The 14,686-nt window shown below is 43.7% G+C and overlaps 1 protein-coding gene across 1 annotated transcript in view; it reads left to right on the top strand.

Moving 5' to 3' along the window:
* Window positions 1-206: 206 nt before the first annotated feature.
* ERAP1 (endoplasmic reticulum aminopeptidase 1) overlaps window positions 207-14,686 on the top strand; it is a 32,870-nt gene continuing 18,390 nt past the window's right edge. Inside the window, 7 exon segments of the mRNA XM_007197471.2 lie at window positions 207-297; window positions 3,543-3,573; window positions 5,622-6,162; window positions 7,959-8,097; window positions 11,210-11,344; window positions 12,768-12,888; window positions 14,279-14,433. Coding sequence (XP_007197533.2) covers window positions 5,636-6,162; window positions 7,959-8,097; window positions 11,210-11,344; window positions 12,768-12,888; window positions 14,279-14,433 — 1,077 coding nt within the window. The 5' untranslated portion in view covers window positions 207-297; window positions 3,543-3,573; window positions 5,622-5,635.

Here is a 14,686-nt window from a genome sequence, read left to right as displayed (position 1 = left end):
AATGATCTGTATTCCTAAAGGGGTGCTCCGCCCCGCCTGGGCCCCCAGCAGTGCAACCCTGCGGCTTCCCTTGCTGCCGCACTCTTTTGTGAACTCCTGTCTTGAGAACAGCGATGTCTGCTCGTCCCCACTACCGGGCTTCCCCTTGCCCAGCTACCGCCTCGGCCTGGGGCGCCCCTGCGCCTGCCGAGGCTCGACCCCGCGCCCTGCGCTTCTGCGTGCAGCTCCGGCTCCACTTTCACTTTCGGTCCCGGGGCGGCCAAGGCAGGCAGCAGCGGCGTGGTCCCCGAGCCCCAGGTACAGCGCTACCGTCCCCAGTGCGCCCCGCGGGGAGGGGGCTGCGTGGTTGGGGAAGGGCGGGGCCCAGGCATCCTCCCTGTGCTGGGGAGGCCTGGGGTCCGGGGCGCGGGGAGGAAGAGAACCAGGGGGCTGCGAAGTGGGGCTGGGGGGAGTCGTGGGGCTGGGGATCATGTCCGCGGGGAGGGCGGCGGGGTTGGCGCGGGCCCAGTCCTGCTCGCGTCCTTGTCCCTCTTTTCCACTGGGAGAGGGACAGGGGCGCAGGGCTGGTGCGCCTGCCCCACGCGCTCCCCGGGCTGTGCCACTTCCCGGCCGGGACGCGGGAGCCTCCTTCTGCGCTCCTCCTAGAGGCTGCGTTCCTGCCCGCCGCGTCCACCGGACTGCCGAGTAGGGCCAAGTGAACTGGTGGGTGGATTGCGGGTTTAGGCCGAGGAGGGCACCTTGCAGATAATAGTCAGAGAAACATACGTGGCTTTGGTTACTTGCAGGCGCGGGGGTGTTCTGGGAACATCAGTTAAGTGTCCTCAAGATCAATTCTCTCCCTTCTTCTGTTCTTGTTGTCAGTAGTTGTCTGTCCTCACTTCTCTCTGGCTCAGCCTGGGTTTATCGAGTTAAAACACTACTGTTTGAGCAAATTAAAATTCCCTCTCTGGGTGTCTTACACGCCTGGTGGGCCTGCAAGTTAATTTCATGAGGAAGGAGAAGTGCAGACACTTCCTTACCTTTTTCATGGAGGTTCTTTGTGAGAGGTTCAGAAAGAAATGCTCTGTTTTCTACTGAATCCCCAGAGTATTTGCTCTCAATTCAGGATGTAGTTGACAACTTAAAAAAACAAAACAAAACTTAAAAAAATTGGCCAGGGTTGTCTCTTTTTCCACGGAGTTGGAATTGTTCTGATATGTAGCACATTTTCAGGTGGACCTAAATAGATAAATTCTAATATGTTAAAAAATTGAACTGATTCAACATTTTTATTATTTACCAGCAGTGACAAGCTGTTATCAATGCTTGTTAATTTCATTGTTCAGAGCATTTTGGAAGAAGGTCCATTACCTCTTGATGATGGATTTCACATTCCATAGTGTCCCAATGAAGGGAAGGATGAGATAGCCCAGGACCGGTTGCCCCTGACTTCCTGTGTAAGTGGGAAAAGTCAGAATCACCAAAGGCAGTAAGGTTCCTAAAGTATCTTGAACTCTTTCTGGCTGTGAAGTAAAGTTAGGTACTCTGTTACTGCTGCACTTTTATCCACAACATTGTGAAAGAAGCTTTAGTAAGATCAGATGCCAAAGGAAGGTACTTTTTAAAACTTTAAAGGAGTACAGTGAAGTACAGGCAATTCCTTTAAAACCCTTATCTCTGTGCCCTCAATCTGTGTATATTTAACTGCCTTCTTGATAAATCCCCTTGGATATCTCATAGACAGCACAAATTAAACATATTAAAAAATGAACCCTTCATTCCCTCTTCTCCCTTTTAAATCTCTTCCACCTCTGGCCTTCTCCATTTCAATAAAGGGTACCTGTGACTACCCAGAAGTTCACTGTAGAAACCTGGCAGCCATCCTCATAAATCTGTCCTTTCCCTCACTCCCTACTTCTAATCCACCCTAAATATAGATGTTGAATCCATCCATCTCTCTGTCTCCACCCCCCCGCCTCCAGTTCTTTCTGTTGACACCATCCGAGTATGAACCACTCTCTTATTTTGTCTAGACTACTTTCTAACTGGTCTCTTGGCCTTCACTCTTACTTCTTCCCAGTCTTCCACTCTCCACACAGCAACAAGGGTGATTTTCTTTAGGTGTGAACTGGATCCTAGCTAGATCTCCTCGCTCAAATTCCAGTGGTTTCTCATTGCCCTTAGGATAGGATCCAAAATCCTTAAGATGCCTAGAAGGTGTGTGGTGGTCTGGCCCCTGCCCACCTCTCCAGGTGCATCTTTCTGCCACATGCTGGGCTTCAGCTTCACTGACTTTATAAATAACTAGCACTCTCTACTGCCCCTGAGCTTGCAAGTATGTGTGCTGTTCCCTCTGTTTGCAAAACTCTGTCTCCCTCTTTCCTCAGCTAACTTGAATTTGTCCTTTAAATCTCAGCTAAACATCTCAAAGAGCCCTCAGTATACATCAGTCTGCTCTGTTACTCTCTTTCAGTATGTGTGTTGCTTTTTTCTTCATAGCTAATCATGGTTGGTAAGTATCTATGTGTGTATTTGTGTAAATTTGTTAAAAGTCACCCCACCCCCACTATATGCTCTTTGAGGTCAGGGACCTGTGCTGTCTTGCACTGCCCCGCAAAACCCTCGCACATAATAGACCCTCAATAAATATCTGTGGAATGAGTAATTGAACATATTTTAACTTAATTTTCACAACAATCCTGTGAGAGAGGTGTTATCTCGTTTTACGCACGAAGACAATGGAACCAAGATTCAACAACCTGCCCAAGGTCATAGTAGGTGGCAGAGCAAGAACTCAAAGCCAGATTTTCTTTTCTGACTGTAAACCTAATATATATATTGTTGATATAGCAATAATTATATATGTGTATATGAATTCCAACATTTTTGCTGTGTGTATCACATGTTCCATTTTGGTTTCCTGGCACTGCATCCTCTCTGAGACACAGCCGTCATCTCTTTGGCTCCCTCCTCTCTTGGACCCAACACTGCAAGGCCTTTGCTATGAGGTGCCACTGTCAACCCCTTCAGCAGCCCGTGGGCCTTGCTGTCAGCTCAGAACCAGTTGGAATTTTTAGATCTCTTGGGCTGTTGGAGAACCCTTGAGGACTCCCAGAGCCCTTGCATGCCTGAACCTGCCACCTTCACTGTGCTCTCTGCCATCTTGGGGCGCAGGCCATACTTACTAAGCTACTGCCATCAGAAGTTCCAAATGGAAGCATCACACAAGTTCTTTCTACCTCTGGCCCCTCAACTTCAAGGGAGATCCATCATTCTGCCCTGGGATTCTGCCTGAGGAGGTAGGGGCAGGAACTCTTTACTATTTTGGTGTTTAAACTTTATTCTTCTCTTCCAAATCACTCCAGTCCTCCATGGCTGGAAGCATCCTTTAGTTGGTTCCTAGGCAACAAAAAACAAAAAACCCCAAGAAACACAAAAACAAAAACCCCTGTTCTTCCTGTTCACGTTTCTTTTCTGTCTCATTTGGGTGGTGCCTTTTGAACTGGGATCATGGTGTCTCCGTGGTTGACTGTCTCTATGGTGCTGACATCCTTTCTGTTTAGCCTGCAGATCTACTCTGTGGGGAAGCGAGAGGTAAGTACCTGTAGCTGTGTGCTTGGGAAGGGAGCAGAATGGAGAGTGAAGGGTGGGGATAGCACATCAGTCATTCCCCCTAAGTAGTGTTCCCCACATAGGGATCAAGGGATAAGACCATGGCTTGGCAAGGATTATCTAGGAGGTTCCTAAATCTGGCACTTCAGTAGAATTTCTGGGAAGTTTAAAAATAATTATGATGCCCTGACCTAGGGATCCAAGCATCAGTCGTTATTCTAAGAGCTTCCTAGATGACATTAATATGCAGCCAAAGTTGAGAACCACTAACACAGAGGAAGAATCCAGTGTACCACCATCATTTCAATAACCTGAGCTCACCTGACAGGATCCCCTCCTGGCCAACTGCTATTAGAGAGGCAGCTTTGTCTAAGAGAGAGAAAAAAGTATGCTTGGTTCTCTGGGCATGGATTGCCAACTCCCTTAAAATTCGCATTCCTTTTATGTCCCATGGCCTTTAAAATAAAGTGCAAAATATGGTCTGCATCGTGCTTCCTGGTGTGCTTTGAGTGTAACCTTGGAGTCACCCCCCTCCTTGCCTTGTGAATAATTATTCTCCAGCAAGTTCTCCTGGGGTTCGCTTCTGTCCACATTGATTGCCCGAACAGCCCTATCCTTTCTCCTTTTGTGCTGTAGCTCCTACTCTGGCTTGCTCCACCTGCAGTGCCTCTGATGCCCTCCCTTCACTTCCAAATCCGACCCGTCCTTCCAAACCACTCTCAATGCTGCTCTTGCATGAAGGCATCTCAGCATCACTCTGCAGCCAAAGTCACTCTCTCCCTTTGGAAATACCATTCCATTCTCCCTCAGCACTCTTTTCTTCTTCTTCCTTTTTGTTTTTGAATTTTTTTTTTTTTTTTTTTTGGCCACGCTATGCGGCATGTGGGATCTTAGTTCCCTGACCAGGGATCAAACCCATGCCCCCTGCAGTGGAAACGTGGAGTCTTAACCACTGGACTGCCAGGGAAGTCCCTATTATTATTTTTAAAGCACTCCACACTTTGTTGTGTTTTACTCTCTGTGTATATATGTTTTCTGCCCTTCCAGATTTTGAAGTCCTTGATTATGGGATTTGTGTCTTGTATATTCTTATATCCCACACGGTACTCAGCACACAGCCTTGTAGGTAGCAGGCATGCAACACTTATTTGTTGGATAGAGTGTAAGAGAGAAACCAGGGGATTGTCACAAACTATCATGAAAAGTCACTCTAAAGTCTTCCCTGGCTAAATAGATACTAAATGAGCTTTTGGCAGGACAGTTTGACAAAGATGCCAGTATTATGAAGGCTTACTGTTACAAATACTTGCCTTTCACCCCCCCCACCTTGCTACTGAGCATATATGTTTCCTTCCTATACTTCCTGTGTTTTAAGAACTCTCTGCATTGTAAGCTTAGTGGGAAGCAAGGCCTGTCTCCCGCTGAGGAAGCTGTAAGCCCAGATTCTTGCTCTCTCCACCTCCCAGCCTGGTAGAGTAGACACCTGGCTTCTGCTGAAACAACAAAACGTTGCAGGGGCAGTGGAGACCTCACTGTACTGGTGGCCGCAGGGGTGTGAGAATCTAATCTCTAGGCAGTAGGGTGGCTTCTTCTAAGGTCCAGTGTGGGTAGGGGGTGGTCACCTGATCTGATGTTTCTCTGATGTGGTTCTGGCTGCCCATTTTTTGCCTGTTTTATGAGCCTGGTTTCCCAAATGACCTGGCAACCCTGTGACCCATTCAGTGAGCTACTCAGGATCCTCAGCCAGAGCTTGTTCTTACTTTCAACAGAGAACCCTGACTGATAAGAGTTAATTTAAACTTTGAAAGCCAAATAATGCTTTTCAGTAGGTGTTAGTGATTGTTGCTAACCATAAACCTCTTTCTTCTTATGAATCATTAACATAGGGAAGGTAATTTTACTTTCAGGAAAAGACCTAGTACTTTTGAAAGTTTGTATCTGTTAATTCTGGATGGATACATTCTGAAATTATGCTGTCTTGATAATATTTTAGTGACTTTTTTTTTTCTTTTACACCTTTGTGCCACTAGGCAGTTCAAGCAAGATGATATCTCTGTCCATCAAACGGCCCCTTGTCACCATGTCCTTTCTGCTTTCATCACTGTTGATGCTCTTAACTGTGGCAACTCCATCCTGGTGTCAGAGCAGTGAAACGACATCTCCAAAGGCTAATAACAGGGCACCATTTCCTTGGAATAAAATGCGACTTCCTGAGCACATCACCCCAGTTCATTACGATCTCGTGATTCATGCCAACCTCATCACTCTGACTTTCGGGGGAACCACGGAAATAGAAATCACAGCCAGCAAGCCCACCAGTACCATCATCCTGCATAGTCACCACCTGCAAATATCTAAGGCCGCCCTGAGGAAGGGAGCTGGTGAGAGGCAGTCTGAAGAGCCGCTGAGAGTCCTGGAATACCCGCCTCAAGAGCAAATTGCATTCCTGGCTCCTGAGCCCCTGGTGGTTGGGCTCCCATACACCATTGTCATTGACTATGCTGGCAATCTTTCTGAGAGTTTCCATGGATTTTATAAAAGCACCTACAGAACCAAGGAAGGGGAAGTGAGGTATTTTTTGTCTCTCTCTCTTTCTTTTTAAAAGGTTCAAGTGCTACCCACACTAAATTTATTGCTTCAGGTGGATTGTCTTTTAAAATTCCCTTGATTGTTGAATTCTTTCTTTGGTTTTGTTTTGCATCTCTTTGTAGATTTAAAAATGGCTCATAGTTTTTTCCCTGTTTTTTGGGATCTCCTTTTTCATTCTGTTTTAACCAGTTTTCTTTCCTCCAGCTCTATCAGAGGGAATACCTATTTGTTTATTTAATTAGATTTCTGGCATATAATAAATATTTTAAATTCTCTTGGCCTATGTACTAGTTTCCAAGGGTTGCTTTAACAAAGTGCATAAACTGGGTGGCATAAAGCAATAGAAGTTTTTTCTCTCACAGTTCTGGAGGCCGGAAGTCCAAAATCAAGGCGTCAGGAAGCCTACGCTCTCTCTGAGTCTCTGAGTCCCTCCTTGCCTCTTCCTAGCTTGTGGTGTCATCAGTCTTTGACATTCCTTGGCTTTGCAGCAACATCAGTCCAGTCTCTGCCTGCCTGTCACATGGCCATTCTCCAAATTTCCCTCTTCTTATAAGGACACCAATTCTGTTGGATTAGGGCCCAACCTGATGGCCTCATCTGAACTTGATTACATCTGTAAAGACCCTATTTCTATATAAAGTTACACAGACATTAGGTAATAAGACTTCAGTGTATCTTTTTGGGGGGACACAATTCAACCCATATAGCCAATTAGAGGAAATATTAATATTTTTGTCTCAGTGAAAACTTTTTCAGGGATCCTCTCCTGCCTTGCTTTAGTTCTGTTTTTAATAAAATATGTTGGGAGATTTTATGCTCAATTTTAAAATCAAATTTCATTTGTTAGTAGATTATACTAACTTACTTTCGGATTTCATATTATTTTTTTGAGGTAAAGGAAGTCAGATACTACCAAAAAGAATTTTTAAAAAAGTAAAATGTATCCTCATTATAGACTCTAGAGATAACTACTGCTTCTATTTTAGGGGAATATCCTTTAGACTTTTTTCTGGATATGCATACACATTATTTTATGTAAATGGAACCATGTTATATTTTCTGTTTCACGAGGGAGTTTTTTAATATGTTGAGGAGATGTATTTTACACGGATGACTATCCGTATACATCATTTTAACGACTTTATTAAAATGTATGTTTGTGTGTTGATTTATTTAACTAATCCCCGATGGATGGAAATGAGGTTGTTTCCAACTTTTTGGCATCAGCAATAATTTGGCAAGCATCTTCGTAAATCATTTCTTCAGAATAAATGCCTGGAAGTAAAATTGCTAAGTCAAAGGGTCAACAAACTTTTGATATCCCTTGCCATATTCCTCACTAATACTGTGTATTGGCAATCCTTTTAGAGCCAAAGCGCCAACGGATTTTTCCCTTTAATTTATTACATCGATCATTAAGGAAGCTGTGCAGCTTTGGATGTGTTTATTGACTATTTGTAGGTTCTTCTTTTGCGAGTTGCTGATTTATGACCTCTGCCTGCTATTCCACTTGGTTGCTGGGTATAATTCTTACATATTTTTAAGAGCTCATTATCTGTTCAGGTTATCAACCTTTTGTCAAATACCTTTCAATCAATTTTCCCTATTTTTTCTTGCTTGTCTTTTAGTTTATGATAGCTTTTGTCATATAAAAATTTTTTTAATAGTGAGATTCATCAAGATTATGATAACTTTAGGAATTAAAAAATGATCACACACCTAACTGACAGTCCCTGGTGCTTCATGGTGTATTTTTATTTCCCTTGTCATAATTTTAGGATACTTGCATCAACACAGTTTGAACCGACTGCAGCCAGAATGGCCTTTCCCTGCTTTGATGAACCTGCTTTCAAAGCGAGTTTTTCAATCAAGATCAGAAGGGAACCAAGACACCTCGCCATCTCCAACATGCCACTGGTGAGTCTAAACTCCTGTGTATCTACTCACAAGAAAAGTCCATTGATTCACTGTGATTTGTATTACCTCACTGACAGTTAACATTCAGGTTGCCTGTTTTGTTTGTTTTATTGCCTACAGGTAGCTAACTTTTCTTTTTCATTTCCAACCTATGCTTTTGGTTCAAGTAACAATTCATTTATAGTCAAAGAAAAAAATTGTCCCTAAAAACATGCAAAATTTAGGTTAAGAGTGACATTGCAGGTGCAGTGTTGATGGGAGGGAAACTTTATAGAGAATTCAGGTCAGGTTAACTGAGAGTGCCCTTCACAAAGCACTTTCACTTTTATTTTCTCATGTGCTCTTTTAAAAGGATTTTAAAGGGAATGCTTTGTCGAATAAGGCCATGTTTCTATGATATAGTTATTTTCTATGATTTCTATATACTATGTTACTACTATTAGCTATGCAATTTGTAACTATGGCACAAAGTTGGTCAGATGGAAAAAGAAAAAAAAGTAATCTTTTAAGAATATTATGGTAGTAAAGGTAAGTCATGATAGCTAGCTCAGTTCCCAGTTCCAAAGCAGATGTGGACAGTTTTCCCTCTGATTCTTATTTCTTTATTTTATTTTATTTTTTTTCTTTTCCATTATGGTTTATTACAGGATATTGACTATAGCTCCCTGTGCTATACAATAGGACCTTGCTGTTTAAATATTCTATATATAATAGTTTGCATCTGCTAGTCCAAAACCCCTCTGACTTTTAAAAGTGGTGAGGAGAAGATGACCTCGCCAAATGAATACAATTACTTAGTAAGTGCTGTTATCCTATGATTCTGGTAGCACTGGGAAAGCTTAAGCTGAGCTGTCATTCTACCCCCGATGCATACCAACTGCAGAAGCACATGCACCCTTTGTTCAGAGAAGCTCACTGTGGATGAGACTCAGGGTGGAATAGGCTTTGCCCAGAGTCCAGAAGGGTATCACGCCTCATCCCTATGCTGACTGGGGAGGCATTAGCTTTGCATGAAGGGACTCACAGAGCCACAAGCCAACCTCTAGTACAGTATTTCTCAACCTTTAGAACTCTATATTGCTCGCTGAATCCCTTAAGGATCCCTTAAAAGGGATTCTGACATTCCCTCCTAGAAGGCTGTATAAAAAGCAGACTTTTGTGAATCCTTAGCAGCCAAGAACTTTTGTCTCTCTCCCCACCGCATTTGTATATAGAAAAGAAACAGTTATGCCATTTTCCTAATATAAATTTGAGATAGAGAAACTCCTTTTTCAAATTATAGTTCCCTCCCCAAATATTATGGTATTGCTCCCTGGGATGGGAGTGAGTTCTCTAATAAGAGAATTACAGCTTAAGGAGAAAAAAGGAACAGGGGTGGTTTGGAAATGAGGGACAGACTGACCCACTAAACAAGATTGTTGGAGATTTTGTAGGCTTGCAGGGGGAAGGCAAGAGCCCCAAGACTCCACAAAGACTCGGGAGTCTAAATCCATGGACGTCCGGGACCCACTTGTTGAGGATCAGAAAATCTAATGTAATCTTGCTCCTGAACGAGAAAGCTCTTCCCTTGGCAGAAATCTGACAGGGTGGCCTGAACTCAAGATGCAGACTTGGGGTTGAGGGGAAGGACAGTGGGGTCTCCAAGGATCTTCTTGTAGGCTAGAAAAGCAGATACACCTTTGGAACACCGAAGTGTTTGGGGCAGGAGTTAATCACATCTAAATTTCTATTCTTGACATTGTGCTAATAATTAAAACAATGACAAGAATAGGAATTATTGTTAGGGGTAGGTTGAAGGCATTTTAAAAAGAAAGGTAATTTCGGGTCCTTCAAGAGTAAACCTAGGTTGGCTATCAGAGTTAGGGTTTGAATGACCAAAGGGTGACCAGCAGGCACCATAGCTTGTGGCTGGTGGGTACTAAAAAGAAGAATGAGGTGGGGCTTCCATGGTGGCTCAGTGGTTAAGAATCTGCCTGCCAGTGCAGAGGACACGGGTTCGAGCCCTGGTCCGGGAAGATCCCACATGCTGCGGAGCAACTAAGCCCGTGTGCCACAACTACTGAGCCTGCACTCTAGAGCCTGTGAGCCACAACTACTGAAGCCCATGTGCCACAGCTACTGAAGCCCGCACACCTAGAGCCTGTGCTCTGCAACAAGAGAAGCCACCGCAATGAGAAGCCTGCGCACTGCAACGAAGAGTAGCCCCTGCTCAGCGCAACTGGAGAAAGCCCGTGCGCGGTAACAAAGACCCAACGCAGCCAAAAATAAATAAATAAATAAATAAATTAAAAAAAAAAAAGAAGAAGGATAAGGGGGCAGAGAAACAGAGGTAGAAATAAGATTACGGGAAAAATTCATGGGTTAACATGGAATTTCTCAGATTAGTCTGGCTGGTCTTCTCTCCAGGGTGCTGCCCAGTGCTTTCTGTTGGCTGAGGCATTAGACTTTCTTCTCTGGAAGCCAACATCTTAGACTGTACCTTTATCACCCCAACCCTACTCTGCAAGGCCGCTCCTTGATTGCATTGAAAAACTGATTCCAATGAAGCAAATCAGAGTTTGGAGGAGGCTTTGCAGGGTCAGGCCCAGGCATGGGTTACTTTCAACTGTTTAGGAAAGTAGAAGCTCTTTTTAGGTTGTCCTCGGTGACCCCTATCAGACGCGGCATTTCCAGATCATTCTCATACCTTGTATTTGAGTGAGCTACATCTTGGCAAAGCCAGCAATCTCAGTTTTGCTTTGTCTCACCCATGTTATCAATCCTCATGTGCCAAATATGAGTCAGTTTGTGATCATCTGGATTATTTAAAAGAAACTAAGTGGTGATGGTTGTATAACTGTGAATATAATAAAAACCACTGAATTGTATACTTTAAAATGGTGACGTTTATGGTGTATGAATTACATCTCAATAAAAAAAGAAATGGAGTAGAATGGTTTGGCCTTAATGTCTAAATTATAATCAGATATCGGAAAGAGATATGTTTAAGTAATTATGCAAATGTCATGTCATATACTTTCAGTATGTCTGAGAGTTAGGAAATTTCTCTTTATAAAATGTTTTCAATGTCTTGGGTAATTGTATTTGATGATTTGAGTTATTCTGATTTTAGGTTAAATCTGTGACTGTTGCTGAAGGACTCATAGAAGACCATTTTGACGTGACTGTGAAGATGAGCACCTACCTGGTGGCCTTCATTGTTTCAGATTTTAAGTCTGTCAGCAAGATGACCAAAAGTGGCGTCAAGGTGAGCCTGCGATTGTCACATAGGGTGACCAGCTTGTCCTAGCCTGCCTGGGACTGTCCTGGTTTTAAAACTGGAAGTCCTGCATCCTAAGAATCCCCTCAGTCTTGGGCAAACCAGTTGGTTGGTCATCCCGTTGTCTCAGATACTCATATCTACAGTGGGGTTCTAATAGCAAAAACATGTGGTGAGGCCTGGCCTGGCCTGGGTCATGGTCCTGGCTCCACCACTAACTGACTTTCTGCTCCCTTTTGCCCTGCTCCCCTTGGAAGTTAGCTTATACTTCTTTAAAATGTGTAAGTTGGACTAGATCCTGCAATGGTTTCTAAGGTTGCTCCTGTGCATAACATCATGCAGTTTGGAAGTGAATGTCACTGACTACCTGAGCGGGGGTTTCTAACCATGGGAAGCAAGTAAGATAGAGCAGTCTGCTTGGAGTATTAAATGGCTCTGGGGAAAGCATTTGGGCCAGGGAATACTGGAGTACTAGAGAAAAAGATCTTGTTTCAAGGAGCACTTGCCACTTGGGGGTACCATTGTGTAGTGAACAACCTACTCAATTGTATGCTGTGGCTCTGAATGCAAATAAGATTTTTGGAGAGGAGGGATGGGTCACTTTATTTGAAGTTACCTTATTTATTTAAATAGGGGTACATTTCTTTTTTTTTTTTTTTAACAAATCTTTTTTTTTTTTTAATTTTATTTTTTTTATTTATTTATGGCTGTGTTGGGTCTTCGTTTCTGTGTGAGGGCTTTCTCTAGTTGTGGCAAGTGGGGGCCACTCTTCATCGCGGTGCGCGGGCCTCTCACTATCGTGGCGTCTCCCGTTGCGGAGCACAGGCTCCAGACGCGCAGGCTCAGCAATTGTGGCTCACGGGCTTAGTCTCTCCGCGGCATGTGGGATCTTCCCAGACCAGGGCTCGAACTCGTGTCCCCTGCATTGGCAGGCAGATTCTCAACCACTGCGCCACCAGGGAAGCCCAGGGGTACATTTCTTATCAGGTTTCCCACCTTGGACAGGCTTGGGACTTTGTCTCCTATCCCCTGAGTTCTTTAATGCCATGAAAACCCAAGCTCAAGTCCATCTGTACTAGGCCAGTGTCCTCAGGGCAAAAGCTGGCTGCAGTGCTCTGCTGACTTCTCAGGGTTCTACTGTCCCTTCATTTTTGGCAACTAAGTCGGCTTTACTTTTTCACTCTCTCATGTAAACATTTAAAAAGACACGTTTGTATTTGTTATCCAGCGTTTGTTGTAGTTTTCAGAAGGGGGGTTGATCAGGAACAGTCAGCATTAATATAAGAAATAGAACTTCCAACTGTCTTCCTTAATATTGGCAACCATATCCCACAATATGAAGCTGTTAATGTCAGTCTTCTAGAGAAGCCACTGTGGCATTTGGATAACTTTCGTATACCTTTCTCTTCAGGTTTCCGTATATGCTGTTCCAGACAAGATAAATCAGGCAGATTATGCACTGGATGCCGCGGTGACTCTTCTAGAATTTTATGAGGATTATTTCAGCATTCCATATCCCTTATCCAAACAAGGTATAGATTTGGCACAGATGTTACAAAGTGTGGCATTTACTGACCCCAGTAGTAGATTATATCCTCCTAATTGGCATCTCCCTCCTCAGCTCGGCAGGCCCTCAAGTCATTAAAACCTGGCAGGTTCCTGAGGCACATGACATGGAGATAATTTTGCCTTCTGACTTTAAATTTTAATTTTTTAAAAATAAATTTATTTATTTATTTATTTTTGGCTGCGTTGGGTCTTCGTTGCTATGTGCAGGCTTTCTCTAGTTGCGGTGGTTTATGGTGGTGAGCGGGGGCTACTCCTCATTATGGTGCGCAGGCTTCTCATTGCGGTGGTTTCTCTTGTTGCGGAGCACAGGCTCTAGGTGTGCGGGCTTCAGTAGTTGTGGCTCGCGGGCTCTAGAGCACAGGCTCAGTAGTCGTGGTGCATGGGCTTAGCTGCTCCACGGCACGTGGGATCTTCCCAGACCAGGGCTTGAACCCGTGTCCCCTGCATTGGCAGTTGGATTCTTAACCACTGCGCCACCAGGGAAGTCCTTGCCTTCTGACTTTAAAGACAAGCACAACTACATTATTGGGCAGATAGCAAAGGACAGAGGCTGCATTTTTTTCATGATTGGCACACATTTGGTAGGAACATAGAGTACTCAATGAATTTTTCGAATGAATTCATTGATAGAGCATAAGAAAATCTGCATTTTCTTTCTTACATGAGCCCTTAAAACTACTGTGTGTTTGAGTTTTTAGGTGTATGGGAGTCTTGGGCATCCAAGGTCGAGTGGATTACTGAGACAATTGTTAAATTTTCTAGTCCCCAAGCATCTTGTCAGAGAATTAGAAATGGAGTCAGGGGCTTCCCTGGTGGCGCAGTGGTTGAGAATCTGCCTGCCAATGCAGGGGACACGGGTTCGAGCCCTGGTCTGGGAAGATCCCACATGCCACGGAGCAACTAGGCCCGTGAGCCACAACTACTGAGCCTGCGCGTCTGGAGCTTGTGCTCTGCAACAAGAGAGGCCGCGACAGTGAGAGGCCCGGGCACTGCAATGAAGAGTGGCCCCCGCTCGCCGCAACTAGAGAAAGCCCTTGCACAGAAACGAAGACCCAACACAGCCAAAAATAAATAAATAAATAAATTAATTAATTTAAAAAAAAAAAAAAAAGAAATGGAGTCTGGAGGTCTGAAACCCAAGCCTGACTTTGTCTTGCAGCAGTAAAGTAACTCTGTATGAGTCACTGAGTCCTTTTTCTTTATTGTGAAAGGTTCTTCAGTCTAGAATAATCCATGATTCTGCGTGAGCCACGTAGTTTTTCTTTGATCCCTACACCCATCCATTCTGAAAGTTAGGGTGTTTGGGCAACATGTAGCTTGAGATTGGTAAGACATTTTTGTTTCCTTCCCAAGATCTTGCTGCTATTCCTGACTTTCAGTCTGGTGCTATGGAAAACTGGGGACTGACAACATACAGGGAATCTTCTCTACTGTTTGATGCTGAAAAGTCTTCTGCATCAAGTAAGCTTGGCATCACGATGACTGTGTCCCATGAACTCGCCCACCAGGTATATAAGCTCAATCACACTTTCAAAAAAATGTTAACTATATCTATATTGCTTTTCTGGGACATAGGCTATTCATACTGTTGTATGAATTCGACCAATTCATTTTTACTATGTCTTTTTCCCCAGAAGAAAAAATTATTTCTTTAAAGCATTAGGTACCATGTTTTATAATACACATTGCAAAGTTTTTCTTTTTACTTTGAAAGAAATATTAGCTTTATAAATATGTTAACATTCATATACTGACCTTACA

Source organism: Balaenoptera acutorostrata, chromosome 2, assembly GCF_949987535.1.
Source record: "Balaenoptera acutorostrata chromosome 2, mBalAcu1.1, whole genome shotgun sequence".
In the NCBI taxonomy this organism is placed as follows: domain Eukaryota; kingdom Metazoa; phylum Chordata; class Mammalia; order Artiodactyla; family Balaenopteridae; genus Balaenoptera; species Balaenoptera acutorostrata.
The sequence above is the reverse complement of the archived record's forward strand: the minus strand, read 5'-3'. Positions and strand labels throughout refer to the sequence as shown.